Source organism: Centruroides vittatus, unplaced genomic scaffold (genome assembly GCF_030686945.1).
Source record: "Centruroides vittatus isolate TY-2023 unplaced genomic scaffold, ASM3068694v2 contig_3060, whole genome shotgun sequence".
In the NCBI taxonomy this organism is placed as follows: Eukaryota; Metazoa; Arthropoda; class Arachnida; order Scorpiones; family Buthidae; genus Centruroides; species Centruroides vittatus.
The window spans coordinates 235,245-253,402 of record NW_027121964.1 but is presented as its reverse complement, the minus strand read 5'-3'; the positions used below and the strand labels follow the sequence as shown (position 1 = coordinate 253,402).

Here is an 18,158-nt window from a genome sequence, read left to right as displayed (position 1 = left end):
CATGTGTAAGTCTTCAGCTTCTATTAGCAGCCTGCAAGCAACTGCCACAACAAATATAGTTGTGAGTGACTGACAACTGCACAAATCAAATGGAAAAATGGCAGGTTCAGTAGACAATATAGCAGACAAATCAAGTCAATTTATATGATTATAAAAATTATTATATACTTAAAGAGTAACTTAATATATTTGATTTAAATTAATATATCTGAATATATTTTTATTTAATACTTAAATTAAAAACAAATACCTTAACCGGATATAATGTTTGATTATTATTTTCTAGAATTGAGTTCTTTCGTTGAACCCTTGAGCTAGGATTTCATAACTTATTATTAAAATTTCTCTGAATTTATATTTATTATTGTGCTTAAATTGTAGCTTTTATAATTGTAATTAAATTTTACAGCTCGACCTGATTGCTCTCTACATCCTCACGTAAAAGATCCAAAACAAACATTAATTAATTGTTTATATACTACTGCATGCATTCACCCTGCTTGGAGATGTGATGGCCAAAATGATTGTTGGGATAATTCAGATGAAGAAAATTGTGGAACAAGCAAGTATTTTTTTAAATATATTTATTTATTGTTATACTGTAAATATAAAAATTAATGAATTTTAAATGGAAATTATACAATTTAAAATTTATTTTGTATACTAGTACTTTTTATATATTAACAGGACTTATTATACTGGAAACTATGGATGCAGATATTTAGTTTCCAGTATAATAAGTCCTGTTAATATATAAAAAATACAGTATACAAAAGTATACAATAGAAAGGACACAAAGGCATAATAATTAAATGGAAATTATACAAATTTATATAACTTTAAATCAGTTTATAATACTAAAACAATATTATATTCATATAAATTAATATATTTTTTAATATGAAATATAAATAATAAATAACATTAAAGATGAAGATAAATAAGTCACAATACTACAAGACCATAATTTAAAACACTTTTTAATAAATTAATACAAATATCAATGACATCTGTATCACTTAAGAAATAGTTTGCAAAAAGCACTTTCATTTTTAATTAATTTAAGACATCTTTAGTCATAAAGAATCAATTCAGAATAATTGAATTTTATTTCATTTGAAGGATCTTTCTTTAGCACATATATTTATATAAAGTATTACTTTGTTTTTTAAAGGAACTTTATGAACTTTATTTGAGTCTGACAATTGGAGGGAGGTTACAGTGTGGTTTTTGGGATTTCAATAGTGGGATAAGTCCTGGTATGAACCTTTATTCAGCAATGAGAGAAAATGCACTTATGAAACATTTTCAAGAAAATTGAAGTTAAAAAAAAAATGCTGAGTGACTTATTCATAAGTTTTGTTAAACCTCTCACCAAAGACCATATGGCTTTGTGACACCTATATTTTGTATGATGAATAATTTTTTTTTAAATCAATGCTATTTTTACACAAAATAACTATAAATTTTATGGGTTTATTTATTTTCTATTAAAACTGTGCATTTTTTGTTTTTCCTTGAAAAATCATTTTTGGTTAAAAATAAATTTAGTTAAAGTTTTTACATTTGGAAATATAAGAATAATTTGACTTTTAAATAAATAAAAGTAAAGTTATAATGTAAGAATAATAAAATCATAAATTATAAAAAAAATTAATTATATGAGTGTTGTTATTTTTATGCAAATCTTACTGTAAGTTAGATATAATGTTTCTATATTGTTTGAATCATTCTATTATAATTTTCACAGCAAGTATTATTAGTGTAAAGTTATATAAGCATCTTTAACTTTAAAAATTCACACAATCTCTCCAGTTGTTGAAAGTATGTTGTATATACAAAGAGATGTTTGGCATTTAAGTCATCCATGCTAACTCTGAGTCATAGAGATGATAATATTTGAATAATTAATTATTTTATAGTTTAATATTTTATTTTCATACATTATAACTTAATTTATTTTTACTGTTTACTTGTTTTGTTAGTTATGAAAAAGGAATATATTTAAGATATAAACAATAAGAAACACAGAGAAGTAACATTGAAAGATGACAGTGTGTTATCAAATATAACAGTTCAGTGTGATATTGGGAATTAGTTAAATAAATTCAAAAAATTATTAAGTACAGTTGCTTAAAAAATCAAATTATTCATACATTATTTATCTTACATTTTTTGTGTAAAAAAATCTTTCATTAAACTTACTTTTAACCAAGAGTGAATTTTTAAGGAAGAAAACATGCACATTTTTAATAGAAAATAAATAGACAAAATGTATAAACCCATGTAATTTACAATTATTTTATTCAAAAATTGCATTGATTTGAAAAATAAACCTCATTGAGACATGAATTATCAATCTTGCAAATATGTCAGGCACGTCATCATTAAGCCACAAGATCCTTGGTGAGAGATTCCACAAAACTTATAAATCTCTCAGGATTTTTTTTAACTTCAAATTTCTTGAAAATCTTTGAGAAACATGCTTTCTCCCTTTGATCAATAAAGGTTTATACTAATTATACATATAAACAAGTTTATTGAAATCTGTGTTGTTATTACCTCATAACCTCTGCTTGTCAGATGTATATGCTGATTCTGTGTAATAAAAAGATTATTCTAATAGTTAAGGGTCTCCACCTATCTTGCAACTACTAAATTCAGACAAAAAGAAGGTAATAGAAATGGATATGGCAAGTTTATACATAATCAAACTTATCAAGGGAGAAGAAGACTTATTAGATAGGATTGATATATAGAATGCTATGACAGCATGTTAAGGAGCACTGACTATAAGCAAAGTGCTACAGTATTGATGCATTGAGGACTAGATAAGAAGGTCAGGTTTATTGAAAGATTCTATAATTATTAAAAGCTGGGAAGATAAGTGAATGATTTGATTTATGGAGCAGTGCTGCATATATTTTTTTGCATGTAAAGCTTAGAATTAGTAATGCCCATGACTCCTTTGTCTTAGAAAGTAGATAGTATCGTAAGTGTCTAAAATTGTAGTCTACCTTTTTTATTTAAAAAGTCCTTTACAACTATATCTAGGAGTAATATCACATACTGTGGTGACCACAACTCTACATGAAATGTTGTAGAGTGTTTTTTTTTTTTAATTCAGTTTGTTTATGATTAACTGTTATTGTCCACGTAAATATGGAAAAAATATATATATATATATATATATGTTATGGACAAAGTGATTAATATGGCATTATGAATAATGACCAGAAAGGGCGTGCAGTGTGATAAATATTGATTAATTTATCAAATTGACCGGTCATTATGAATACTACTATCACCTAGTCGGGCAAAGTGATGATAATAAATTGAGGAATGATCATCCAACGTACACTAGCTAATCGGCACTCAGTTGTGTGTGCGTATCGTGTTTAGTACTGAATTTAAAATTTGCTTAAAAAACCTCCACTTATTTCATTTAGAAATATTTATGTTTTGTGAATTATTTCAAAGTACTATTAACTGATATTCTTCCGGTAAGTTAGAGGTAACTTCCATTTTTGACTCTCACTTTTTCTATCATTAACAAATATGCTGATTTTGTAAAAATTTAATTGTTTTCACCTTTTTCTGCTATTAACTCGTTTAATCGGTTGTTCATGTCACTTAATGATTCCTCCATGATCGTTACTTTTGTGAAAGAAAAAAAATTAACTACTGGTCACGTAAATTTAAAATTTGGTACTAAATGCAGTATGCATGCACAACTAAGATGTAAGTTCTGATTGGCTAGCGTATGTTGGATGATCACTCCTCAACGTATTATTATCACTTTGCCCGACTAGGTGGTAGCAGTATTCATAATGACCGGTCAATTTGATAAATTTTTGAAATTTATTACAATGCCAATTTTGTTGGTCATTATTCATAATGACCATATTAATCACTGTCCATAACATATATATATATAAAATCTTCATTATATTAAATGTTTATAATAACAATTGTTTGAGATGCTGTACAGAATAAAATAATGAGCTAAAATTCAAGATTTTATATTTGATCACATAACTTTAAGAAATAAAATTGATAACTACAGTTAAACTTATTAAATCTCTAATGTTCAGATATTAGAATTTGAGAGCTGGAAGAAAGTCACTAAATAAGATAAATGCAATAATTGTTTTTAATTTCATTTACAAATGTACATCTAATTAGTCGGCTGTAACCAGGTTTTGTATATATCATGGTAGAAATTTTGCCACTTTAAAGGAGAGGAGGATGTTCAGAAAGTGTGTTTGCATATCACTGGCCTGCTCTAAGCATAGCACTATTTATACCAAAGGCATCACATGATCCCATAGTCAATTAATAAATATTTTTAAAATAAAAGTTTATTACAATAAATTTTATGCAATTTTTAAATCAGATTTTGATATCTTTTGTATTAAACAAGTTGAAAATTATTTTAAAATAAAAAACAATGGAACTAAGTTTTTTAATCACTTACTGCATTTTTAAAGAATACAAAAAAAAAAAAAAAAATTTAAGCTTAATTATGTTTTATGCAATCATTTTAGAATTTTCTATAAAATTTAAATTGAGGTAATACAATTAATTATTAAAATAAATTCTTAAAAATTTTAGAAAACTATTAATAATTTATTAATTTTTTTCATGAATAATAATGAAATGTTTTTAAAAGAATAATCTATTTTCAGAAGCACCTGCGTTATCTTGTCCTTCAAATTCATTCAAGTGCGATGGTGGTCTTTGCATTCCTAAAATATGGCAATGTGATAGAGATGATGATTGTGAAGATGGAAGGAATGGAACTGTTAGTTCTGATGAAAGAAACTGCGGTAATTATAAAAATTCTTTACTTTTATATATTAGTTTTTATATAATTGCTTCCAGATATGAACCAAACATTAGTTTCACAGTGACATACAAAATAATTTTACTCTGATATCTTGGAATGATTCTGACCAGACTGAATCTCATAAAATTTTATAGATAGATAGTATTAAAAGGTTACTGAAATATTTTCTAATTTTTACTTAAACAAAATAAAAGAAGTTCTAATTTAAATCTAACTTTTTAAATTTCATTAAATTAAATTGAATTACTATTAAGCTAAATACATTTATTTCCTATGATAATTTATAACAAGGTTATCATTTAAGTTTTGAATTAAGAAATATTCAAGTAAAACTATCAATCCATCAATTTTATTGATCTATGATTATCTCCTCTATATTCAACTTAAATTATTTATTCTGAATGAAATAATTGATTAAAATATTTTGTGTTGCTACATCAATGATTTGAATAATGGTAAATAATTAAATTTTCAAATTAATTTTTGCCTGAATACTAAATGAATATTAAATATGCTTAAACATAAATAGATACTAATTATAAACTACAAGTTATAACTAAATTTTAAGTTTAAATTGTAATTGAAAAAAATCAAAGCATCTTTAGTTTTTTTCATAATATTAATTGAGGAACTTTAATGAAATATCGAACGTGGACTGTCAATTCATTATTTTGTTTTTGTTCTATACAAAGAGTAAATTTTAAAGACTTGTTGGAGTGAAGATCTAGACCTAAACTAAGGGGGAAAAACATCCAAAAATTAAAAAGTTAAGATAACTCACAATCTATATCAATAAAAATAAATCTTTTTATTAAAAATAAGTAGAATACATAATTTAATATATGATTTTTGAAATTAGGAAAATTTTTTGAAAATTAATATAAATTAGTATATTAAAGCATGACAATTTTAAAAATAATTTTTAAACTATTTTTTTAAAATTTGAAATTATTCTAATATAATATAATATTTTAATAGATACTATTTTACATATACTGTTTTTAAAAGTTTTTATAATTTAAGTTTAATGACTCCATATTGATAAATGAAATATGCAGACAGATTTTTTTATTTTTATTTTTAAATTCTCAAACACATATATACAAACTTAATGCAAAATAATCTCCTTTTGGACAATATTCTGACAAATATCTTCTGGGTAATACAGTCAAACCTCAGGTTTCAAACAATTTGGTTTACAAACAAAATTTTGAATCCCATATTTGCCCCGGTTGCCATACGATAACTTGGTTCCCAGACAAGCTTGACAAGAGCTGGCCACAGATTTGAGAGAAACAGACGGTCACCTCCCTATACTTCTTGAGTTAAAGAAAGTCAACAGGACTACCGATTCAGAAGTTATTGACACAGAGATTTCCTTATGTTATTAGACATTGCAACACAAACCATTGATGACGTTATCCAAATTAAATTTCAATGTGCATGCAAGTAAGATACTACTACTGTTTTTCGCTACATGTTGCAATTTAAAATAAATCAAATCAATTAATAAAAATCATGTTAATTGACATTTGCATAATATAAATGACATTCACGAATCCATGTTTAAAGCTGCTTAATTCAAATTAAATAACAAAAATTTATCAGTGTAATATTATGTATTATAATATTATTTTGTTTAATATTTATTAATACTAGGTAGTTTGTACTAGTATTGTATAATGGTAGTTTGTACTAGTACAAACTACTAGTACAAACTACCATTATACTAGGTAGGTAAGGTACCATTATACTAGGTAGGTAAGGTACCATTATACTAGTACTAGGTAGTTTGTACTAGTATTGTAATACAAGTACCAGTATACTGGTACTTGCCAGTTAATTAAAACTAAAATTAAAATTTCAATCAATGCAATAATATTTTGGAAAGTTTGAATAAATTGGTGGTACTTGTTGTTGGTCTTGATCGGTTATATTTCATTCAGGCAGTCAGAGTTGAGTCTATTATAGTACTTTTTTGGAAAGTGTAGTTTCAGTTTTAGTTGGTGGTGAGGAAACATTTTGTTTTTAATATATATCAATATATAAATATATTATATTATATATAAAATATTATATTGCATTTGTAGGCATTTTTATGCAGCTAAAGAGTAAAAAGAAAAAAAGACTTCGGGGGTTTGGAATAGATTAATCCATTTTATATTGTTTCTTATGGGGAAAATTTGTTTCAGTTTGAGAACAAATCTGTTTTTGAACTACTTTTAGGAATGAATTAAGTTAGAAATCTGAGGTTTGTCTGTATCACTAACAAAATCATAGTAATAATATTTTTTGGTACTTATGGGTTAAGAGGACGCCAGTTGGAAATTGCAATCAAAATCGTGTTTTTGAATGAAATTATGTAAATAACAATAGACTAGTAAATTTAACTCTAAAAAGAAGAAAAATTACTGTTTAAGCTGTAAAAAATGAAAAAAACAGCAAGAAGGATGATTATTGATATCACGTCTGTGATTCCAGCAAACAAGAAACAGTGGTGACGCACATTCTAACCTAACCTAACCTATTCTAATAATTTGGTTGATAATAATTATGAAAATTTATTAGAATAGGTTAGGTTAGGTTAGGTTAGAACGTGCATCCTCACTGTTTCTTCTGTTTACTGGGATCGGAGATGAGCTGCCATTTTGGCACCATAGATAACATTAATCATTATCTGTAATCGTAAGAAGTAAGCAGTTTTTGAAATTTGTTAAATATTAAAACTACCCTTTTGTAAATCGTTAATTTATTGTTTGATTTAACAATTGTTTTAAATTTGAAAAATAAAAACTTGCATTATTTGGAAAAATTGCAATTTTTGACTGGCGTCCTCTTAACTCATAAGTATCTGTTTTTTTATTTAATAATTATAGTCAAGAAAAATCTTGTAATTTTTGTTTTAAATTTATTAATTATTAATATATTTCCAAAAACATTTAATCTCAAGTGTATACAAATTAAGTATGCAAGGCGATATCTGAGTAATTAGCATTTTGTGTTGCTAACAATCATCTGAAAAAACGTTTTGTTTCAGTTTAATGCATCATTTTGCATTTTTCTATAGAGTATTATGTATGATACTGCTGTTTTGTTTTTTTTCCAATAAAGAATTCACTGTATTTCATATAATTTTGAAATTCATAAAAATAAATTCTTTATAGATTTTTTTTTTTTAAATATAAGTTTATGGACTTTTTTCATATATTCATATTAAAAATATTTGAAATTGTTGTCATTTGCTGACTATAAAAATTTAACAAATATTTATAATTAATTAAATTTTTAAGCTTATGGGTGCCATGATGATCAATTTAAATGTGGAAATGGTGACTGTATACCTTCAATATGGCAATGTGATGGTCATCCAGACTGTCCTGACCATACAGATGAATCCAAAATTTGTAGTAAGTTATTACCATAATTTATTTAAAATATTTTATGATTAGTTTAAATAAAAATAATATGTCTTATTTAAGGATTTTAGAAATTTATAGGATTTAATTAAATTAAAATAACACTAAAAAACAGCAATGATAGCAAAACTTTCTGGACTCTAATATAAAAATTTCGATTTAAATTTGACTTATGTGACAATAACTCAATGATAAGTTTCGAAGCCTGGAAAAAATTTTATCAATGCTTTCCTGTTACCCAAACTATACCTAATTTAATGTCCAACTACAACTCCAACAACGAATGTCTTAATTCTAAATTTACAATCAAGGAACTCGATGATACCATAAATAAAACTCGCATTAATACATCACCAGGAAATGATCACATTCCAACTAAGTTCCTAAAAACATTGTCAAATCAAGCAAGAATGAAACTGCTACAACTCTTCAATTCTATGTACAAAACAACTAATTACCCGGACTCCTGGAATTCAGTAATTTTATCAATGATACATAAAAAAGGTGATAAAATTTCTCCAACTAATTATAGACCAATAGCATTACTGTCAACACTAAGAAAATGCTTTACATCTTTATTAGCTACAAAATTCCAATACTGGACTAAAATAACTGACTTCGAAGCAAAATTTCAATATGCCTTCTTCAAAAATAAAGGAACAGAATCTGCTATTTTCCTACTATCATCCATAATACAACTTCATCTGAGAAAAAAGCAAAGTTGCATTCATTGATATCCAAAAAGCATTTGACTCTGTTTTTGTTCCGCTACTGGTATATAAATTAAAAATTAACGGAGCAGGTAATCAATTTGCAAACACAATATCTAAGCTATTCTCAACCTATAACGCAAAAATTAAACAGGGCAAAGCCATCTCACCATCGCTAACATTAACACGTGGAATACTCCAAGGTGACCCTCTTTCGCCATACCTATTCAATTTTTATTTACTCGAAATTGATCACATATTTCAGAATTGCTCAGATGGAATAGAACTTGGTGACAGGACCTTTCATTATGTGTTATTTGCTGATGACCTTGCAATCTTCGCTCCGACAAAAATATCACTACAAAGAAAAATTAATCGCTTAAATTCTTACCTCAACTCAATCCAACTAACAATTAATCCTACCAAAACGAAAGTCGTTATATTCCGTAAGAATAGTAAAATCTCCAAAAAAGAAACAACGATATATCTAGACAAGCAATCTCTGCAAATGGTAAATGAAGTCAATTTCCTAGGTGTTATATTCGATTGGAATCATACATTTAAAGCACATATTTCGTATTTGAACAATAAGGTAAAACTGGCTATAGATAATCTGCTAAACTTATATTCTAACTTAAAAACCTCCGATTTATCTATTCATATGAAACTGTATAACGCAATCATTAACCCAATCATATATTACGCATCCCCAATATGGGGTCTCGATTATATATATAAATTAGAAAAATTTCACAAAAATATAAATAAATAACGACTAACCCGTTACAAAGCTACACATCCACAAGAGCCGAATTATCGGGCTAGAGTTGGCTATAATAAATAAATAATTAATAAGACAATTTGGCACTAGAGCTCGGCGTTAGGCGCCATCTCTTACTAAACTTAATAATTATAATTAAATTAAATAAATAATTTTAATAATTTGGAACTGGAGGAAAAGAAATTGGCCCGAAGCGGGACTCGAACCCGCAACTTCTGCTATCCGTGCAGACACGTTACCAGTTACGCTACCCGAACCTTCGGTCTGATCGCCTCCTCCAGTATATATGGTCCTCCAGTATAGATGGTCGTCGTGTTAGCTTATATATACTGGAGGAGGCGATCGGACCGAAGGTCCGGGTAGCGTAACTGGTAACGTGTCTGCACGGATAGCAGAAGTTGCGGGTTCGAGTCCCGCTTCGGGCCAATTTCTTTTCCTCCAGTTCCAAATTATTAAAATTATTTATTTAATTTAATTATAATTATTAAGTTTAGTAAGAGATGGCGCCTAACGCCAAGCTCTAGTGCCAAATTGTCTTATTAATTATTTATTTATTATAGCCAACTCTAGCCCGGTAATTCGGCTCTTGTGGATGTGTAAAAATTTCACATCTACTTTCTCCGCAAACTTTTTCACTTAGAAAGAACTGTCCCAGGCTACGCAATTCGCCACGAAACTAACCGTATCTGCTCTTATCCATTGTTCTTAAAACATATCATTAAATTCTACTATCATTTAAAATTCAAATCTGACAGTAATATTACCTTTCTGCACCACGAAATAATCAAAGGCAGTAAAAAATCAACTACAATACAACTCTGGCAAACTAAACTAAATAAAATACTAAATTCTTTTGGAGTATCAGATCATCTATTCAAAGATAATATTCAGGACTGGAAATTTGGATATACTATGTTAATGGAATCAGCTATCGCTCAATCTATAAATATGGATCAAAATAGCCTAAATCACAATACCTATCATCCCTGGTACTTAAAAATTTTACAAATACCTTCTGTACAACCTTATATGATAAAATCAATTAACTTCAACGTGAAAAGGCTAATTTCACAATTACGTCTAAATAAATATTCCCTTTATATCAATAATTTCTATATTGACCTATCAAACAATCATTGCCCATGGTGCAAATTCGATAACTTCTCAATTGAACACTTACTTCAGAAATGTCAAAATCTCTCTAATGTACGTGATTCTTTCAACATTCCTCGAATACTCCAAAGTGATTCATCCCAAGATTATAGAAATTCTCTCAATAACCTAAATAAAAATGATCTCTATTCTCTGTATAATTATTTCATTAAGATTACAAAAATGTTGTAAATTTATGCCAGTATGTCAAAATATATCAACATTCACCATTATTGTATAATTATATTACTGTGTTTGTTAAAATAACTGTTTTTATTTATGTTAATAACGAAATAATATAAAACCAATGTATAACGACTGTTAAATTTTAATAACCTAGTTAATGTTTTAATAATACGAAAATTTACAAGTCAATTTTGTACAACCCCCTGCAACAGGGATAATTCCCTTTTTGTGAATAAAGATTATTATTATTAAAAAAAAAAAAAAAAAAAAAAAAAATTAAAATAATTGTAATATTATATTAATTTGTAATATTTTATACTACATTTACTATTCAAGAATTTTAGTTTGATACATTTTAAAATATTTTTAAATTTCATCGGTATTTAATTATATTTCCAATATTTACTATTTTTAAATTTTAGTGAATAAATATTTGAAATTCATAAAATTTGTTTTACAAATAAAATTAAAATCATTATATTTTTATAGCTACTAGACCGTGTAGAGATAATGAGTTTCGCTGTAATTCTACTGGTCAGTGTATACCTCAAACATGGGTCTGTGATGGAGAAAATGATTGTGGCGATCAAGAAGCATCTGATGAACATCCTGCACATGGATGTCGTAAGTATATAAGAAATTTAGCTCATTAAATAGGAAAGTTTCAAAAAAAAGAAAAAGTAAGACGAAAATAGCATTTTTGTAGATAATTATTAATTTTCAATATTTAGTCGTTATTATTAGAAATTGAGAGTTAAAATTGATTTACTTGAATGTTTGTGTTGTATTAACTTAAATAGTAATCAACTAAAATTAGAACTGAAAAAATTATTGAATATTTATTACAAGTCATCCACCAACTTTTGGCATTAATGGTTTTGATAGATTAAGGTCACATTATAACTGAATAACACATTCTGGACCACTAATTACATGTTTCCTATATTTCTAAAGTACTGTAGAATACTAGAAACTTAAGTATTTAACATCTTTCACTGTTTTTATGAAAAAAATTTAAATGTCACAATGATTTTTCTACAGTATACTGCTCAAGTAATTTCTTTTATATACAGCAGGGGGGGCCAACAAGTCGATTGTGATCGACCGGTCGATCGCCAAGCCAGTTTTGGTCGATCACTCGCGATGTCTTGACTTAATGTATTATATTTGTAACCGAACACAACAGTATGCATGCAGTTATGACTCGACTCATAAGCAATGCACAACGTACTGAAACACAGTGTATAAACATAGTATGTATTTCACATCTCCCCCTCCCCACTTACACTACGCCTATGACAAGTCGATTGCGACACATTTTTAAGATAAAAAGTAGATCTTATGTATACAAAAGTTGGCACCCCTGATATACAGCATTTTAGTACTTGCATCTCAATGGAACATTTGGATGTTAAAATATTTCATTTATCTTTTATACTTATTTTTAATTCTAATCTATTTTATCTTAAATTATTTTTCAAACAACTCTATGTAACAACATCTCTTAAAGATCCGTGAAAATGAGTTTGGTGCATTCTGTTACCCAGTTTGTTGTTACAGGATGTTTGAATCTTCCACAATAAAATTATAAAAAAAAATTTGTTTTGATTTTTATACATGTCATACATATAAATTACATTCTATCTCAAAATCATTTTTGAAGACAAATTAAAATTTATTATTGACATTATCTTTTGAATACTCAAACACACAATAACTATTTTGCTAACATTCACAAATGATATTGATTATTTATTTTGTTTTATTCTTTTCTTCTTATAAATATTAAGTGTATACATAATAATAATTGTTTGCTATCAAATGATTAATTTTAACTTTTTTAAAAATAAATTGCATACTTATTTTTAATATTTCAGCTGTAAGCATGTGCAAACCCAATGAATTTCAGTGCCTCAACTTTGTATGCATTATAGAAAGCTTCTATTGTGATGGTGACAATGATTGTGGAGATAATTCAGATGAACCTGAATATTGTGGTAAGATCATTTATTTATTAAATAAAAAAATAAATACAAAATATTATTAATTTTATATCTCAGTTAAATTACAGCATCAGTTCATATATTTATTTATGGGTTTTAAAATCTTAACAAATGCTTCAAGGAAATTAAATTTCTTCTAAACTTTGTAACAAAATGAGATTTATAGATTGATATTGAAATGTAATGAAATATTGTAGCTTATTAAATATTGTCCACAATATTTTAATAAACCATCTTAATTATATGAAAAAATAAAAACTTTATTAATATTAATGAAATGTTGGTTGGTTGTTTCATTTGAATTAACTTTATCATTTTTGATTCTTGTAATTTTTATCCCTTTAACATAGATAATGTATATTTACAGAACATCATTCTTGCAAAGATGATCATTTTAAATGCAAAAGCAAGAGATGCATTCCAAAAATGTGGCTATGTAATGGAATTAATGACTGTGGTGATAATTCAGATGAGGATAATAGTACTTGTGGTAAGAATATTTTTAATACATAAATTAAAAAAAATTTCTTGTATATTCATTAAGTTTTGAGATTTTGTCACTGATTATGAGAATAGAAAAAAGAAACAGTTAAAATTTTATCTAATATTCTGTTATTTTTTTCTTGCCAGTTGAATATGAAAAAAATGTTTAACATTAAATTATTTTTTTCTGGATTATTAAAGTTATATAAATTTAATTTAATTTCTTGATAAAAAATTAATTAATTTCTAATTATTAAATTTATCAAGAGATGCCTACCTCCAGATTTTTCCTTGATTCTGATTAATAAAGTAGCTTTAAAATATAGCTTAATAAATCTGGCAGATTGTTTGGCAATGTTGTAATTTATATAGATAAAAAAAAATCTAAGAATATAAAATAATTTAAATTTTAAACATACTACTACAATAAACAATTTAGAAAGACAGAACAATTTTAAAATTTAATTTAATTTAATTATTATTCTCCTGAGGATTTCAACTTTGATATAGGAGAGATGATGCATTTTTGTTGGTATTTGGTGGTATTTGTTGAATCAACAGAATGAAAATGATTACAGAACAGAGTTTGAATTTTTGGATAAAAGTGATATGTGTTTTATTGAGAACAAATATGTTTTTGTAGTAGTAGTAATTATTATAATATAATTTTTCTGATTATTTCATGGAAGATATATATATATATATATTTAAATTTTTCTATATATACATTTATTTCAAATTTGGGATATTTCATTAATTACATGTACAGTACAGTTTTGAGGGGTCAAGCATGTCTCCATGGACTTTTTTTAGTGGCATACAAATTTGTTCTTAGAAGCCTAATTATTAATCATGTGACTACACTATTAGAAAAAAATTGACAAAAGTTAGGGGGTTGGTGAACTATTTTACAAGTAATTAAAGGGCACATAGATTGCCAAAAGTATGTCACTATACACAACACGGAGGGAAGGCTCAAAAGTTTCTCAAAAGCTGTAAATGTTAGTTATGGACAGTCCCTTTACATGCATATTAGGTGATATGTAAAATCTGATAGAATAAGCTACAAAAAAAATAAAGCTAACTGTTTTATTATTTACTTATTATGTTAATGTTAAAAGAAATAAACAAAATTATGTTATTTTCTGTAGTAGTTTAATAATAATAGATTTACATTTCAATATTGTCTGCCAAAATTATTTTTTGAAGTAAAAATTATAAATCTAACTTTGCTTATATTTATTTACGAAAAAATTTCAATATGCAACATAAGGATATTTAATTCTATCCATCTGGCAGTCTTTGAGGTGCATTACATTTTTTCCCAAAAAATGGTGTTATATCAAATATGACATTCTTTTAATTATCAAATATTAGTGTTGATCTATATACAGGGTATCAGTACAGTGGTTACAAACTTTTAGGAGAGATAGAGTACACTTAGCTGATGAGAAATCACACAGCAATTTGTGGTCGGAAATGCTTTCCTGGCGTGGTAGTGACGACACAAAATACAAGAAAGGAAGGACAAGAACAGGGTGAGAAAACATGTTTATTATTCTTAGTACAACAAAAATGCTGGGATGTCTTTGGCTGGTGTACGCAATAGATGTCGCTACACCAGCCAAAGACGTCCCGAGGCATTTTTGCTGTACTAGAGAATAATAAACATTGTAAAGGTCGTTTTAGCGTCCTAAGTCGAAAAGCCATGCGACAGAGATAATTGGACCCACCTGGCGTTGGGGCCATAAACGGCCGGAAAGATCAAAGGAGTAGCGGTTTCGTTTAGGGGTCAATGTGTGTGCTACGTGCCGGCCGGCTTGGGAAAAAAATGTAAACAAGGGACGGACGCAAATGTGAGCTACGTCGGCGGGAAATAGGGCGGACGTCTTTGGAAGCTCTCAAAAAAAAGGGAAGGAACTGATTGGTCGCAGGTGGTCGCAGCAGGATCCCTTAAATTGGAAGGGTGGCGAAAAAACGAGGAGAAGGGCAAGAGACTGATAATACGGTAGTCTCAGGCACTTGGACAGCCCGCTGAGCATAGAGAGAGTGTTCTCCTCTGACAACGATCTCAGGGACGGGTGAGTGCGGAGACTGGACAGGCCGTATAGTTGAGCCAACTCCGGAAAGGCGACCTGAATTTCCCGAAGTTTAACAGTCCCCAATAAATAAGCCGACTTGAGATACTACATCTTTGTAGCATAGTGTATGTATTGGTGTCGAACATTGTACATCTTGTAAATATTTGTTGTGTAAATAAACTGTATATATTTACTTGTTGAGTGTGGAGGTGTAGCTTTCCTCGAACCATCTTACGGACATTCTCGAGTCACGAAACCCAACTCGAGACGATTCTTCGTAAAGATCTTTGACGGATTAATAAGGATCTTCACTAACATGTTTTCTCATCTTGTTCATGTCCTTCCTTTTTTGTATTTTGTGTCGTCACTACCACACCAGGAAAGCATTTCGGACCATGTATTGCTTTGTGATTTCCCATCATCTAGGTGTACTCTCTCTCTCCTAAAAGTTTGTAACCACTGTACTGATATACCCTGTATATAGAGGATGGATTGGGCCAATGACAATGAGTAAGAAAAATTTCTTGTAGATTTAGAAGTCAGATTCCCCATCATTAGATTTTCTCTTTCATATTGAATTTTCATTTACAGAATATTCTGCATATCAACTATGTATATTAAGAATATTCTGTGCTAAATGTCAACAGTTCAGATTTATTATAGGAAATAATAATTTAATGTTTTCTTATTGAATAATTAATATACAGAGTTATCATTTTGTTATATGTTCATTAAATCCTGCAAATTTGATAGGCAGTAATACATACGAGTGATACCTCACTAACTTAACATTAATAACTTTATATGGTAATGAATAATATAAAAATGCAAAAAATAATAATTTTTGCATATAGTTTTAATCATAAATTCATAAATAAAATGATTCAAATAAATTATTAATTGTGTTTAATTAATTCATTTTAATTATATAACTTTATTTTTTTATATGATCTTCATTTGAATTTTTTTTTATCTTATTTATATATTTTTGTATTTTAATTTTTACAGTTCATAATGTTCATACTACTTCTCTCTGTCCTGACAGTAAATTTGAATGCAAAAATGGTGTATGTGTTGATATGGATCTTCTGTGCAATGGAGAAAACAATTGTGGTGATTACTCTGATGAATCAGAATGCAGTAAGTTTTAAAAATTTAATTTTATTATGCTTTAGACCTTAATTTTTAAAAACTCAATTATATATACTATTTTCCATAAATTAAAGAACAAGACAAATTTTGAAAGTCTTTAAAAAAAATGTAATAATGTTTAAATCCATTTCTTAATAATATATGTAAGAAATTATTTACATAATGTTTTACACAAATTGAGACATAAGAAATAACTCAAATTTAAAATGACATTGCAGAATCAGATTTCATATTAATATGCTTATAGTGTGAGGGTAGACTGAAAACAATTCTTCCAATAATATCCTTTGCATCTCAAATAAATTTCTAAATTTTTGTATATTTTAAAAAGGAGGTTATTGGATGATTTCATTTTTCTTTAAAGAATCCGAAGCATACTCAATTATTTTCAACATGTTTGATATTTAGAGAGAATTTATCTAGAAAAATTGTGAGGCCCCAGACAGAATCCAAACTCCTCTCTAAATGTGTTAAAAATATTTTTTATTATAGACAAGAAAATGTATAAAATAGAAGCAATGCAAATGTAAATAATGTAAGTCTCAAGTGAGACTCAAGCACATGTTACAGTTTTTATCAAACAAAAGTTTGGGAAAAATGGGGAAGAGGATCTTTTAACAAAGAGAGAGTGTATTTTTATAGTTGTTAAAATTCTTGCATAGCAGGAGAGAAAATATTGTCTAACATGTGTGTGAAAGTTTCAGTTCGATCAACACCCCTCAGTTGTAGGAGAGTGCAATTTCTGTGAATACTGAAGATCAATCTTTTTCATGACATGATCTGATTTAATTTCACTTGGCGACAAGAAAAGAATCAATTGGAAGATGATGGAAAGAGTAGGGACCAATCAGAAGACAAAATTCAAGGATAAAAATCCTTTGTTCATGAAATTTGGGGTTTATAAAGTCAGATTTATCTCTCCTAACATCATGGACTTTCTTCTCTCAAACTCTCCACAAGTCCATTTGATCTTTTCTGTGCTTGAGTTCTGTTAACATTGTCATATCTGTCTTTGTTGAACTGCAAGCATTGTCACTTATCCTCAGATTGACCATCATTCATCCCATCTCTAGACTTGATAGTGATAACATTCTAGTCCAACTTGACTCATCAAGGGTCTTCATCAGAAAATAATAAAATTCTTAGATCATAGACTGAGTGGAGCATCCTTTGTATGAAATTGTAAGCCTCAGTTTTATCAAATCAATGAGTTTCATCTATAAGGGTGTTTTGCCTCACTCCCTCATACTGTCCCTTATTTCTCATTCATTTTGACATGATTTTGAAATTGTTCCCACCTTTTCTTCCCCCTTTGGAAATCTCACAAATGTGTAGGTACGAACAT

The 18,158-nt window shown here is 27.8% G+C and overlaps 1 protein-coding gene across 6 annotated transcripts in view; it reads left to right on the top strand.

The window, feature by feature from the left end:
• LRP1 (LDL receptor protein 1) overlaps window positions 1-18,158 on the top strand; it is a 271,088-nt gene that overhangs the window by 171,503 nt on the left and 81,427 nt on the right. For all 6 annotated transcript variants that reach the window (XM_067267543.1, XM_067267545.1, XM_067267547.1 and 3 more), the window contains exons 52-58: window positions 410-562; window positions 4,689-4,829; window positions 8,140-8,256; window positions 11,584-11,718; window positions 12,972-13,091; window positions 13,465-13,584; window positions 16,670-16,801. In XM_067267543.1, coding sequence (XP_067123644.1) covers window positions 410-562; window positions 4,689-4,829; window positions 8,140-8,256; window positions 11,584-11,718; window positions 12,972-13,091; window positions 13,465-13,584; window positions 16,670-16,801 — 918 coding nt within the window. The remainder of the gene's footprint in view (window positions 1-409; window positions 563-4,688; window positions 4,830-8,139; window positions 8,257-11,583; window positions 11,719-12,971; window positions 13,092-13,464; window positions 13,585-16,669; window positions 16,802-18,158) is intronic.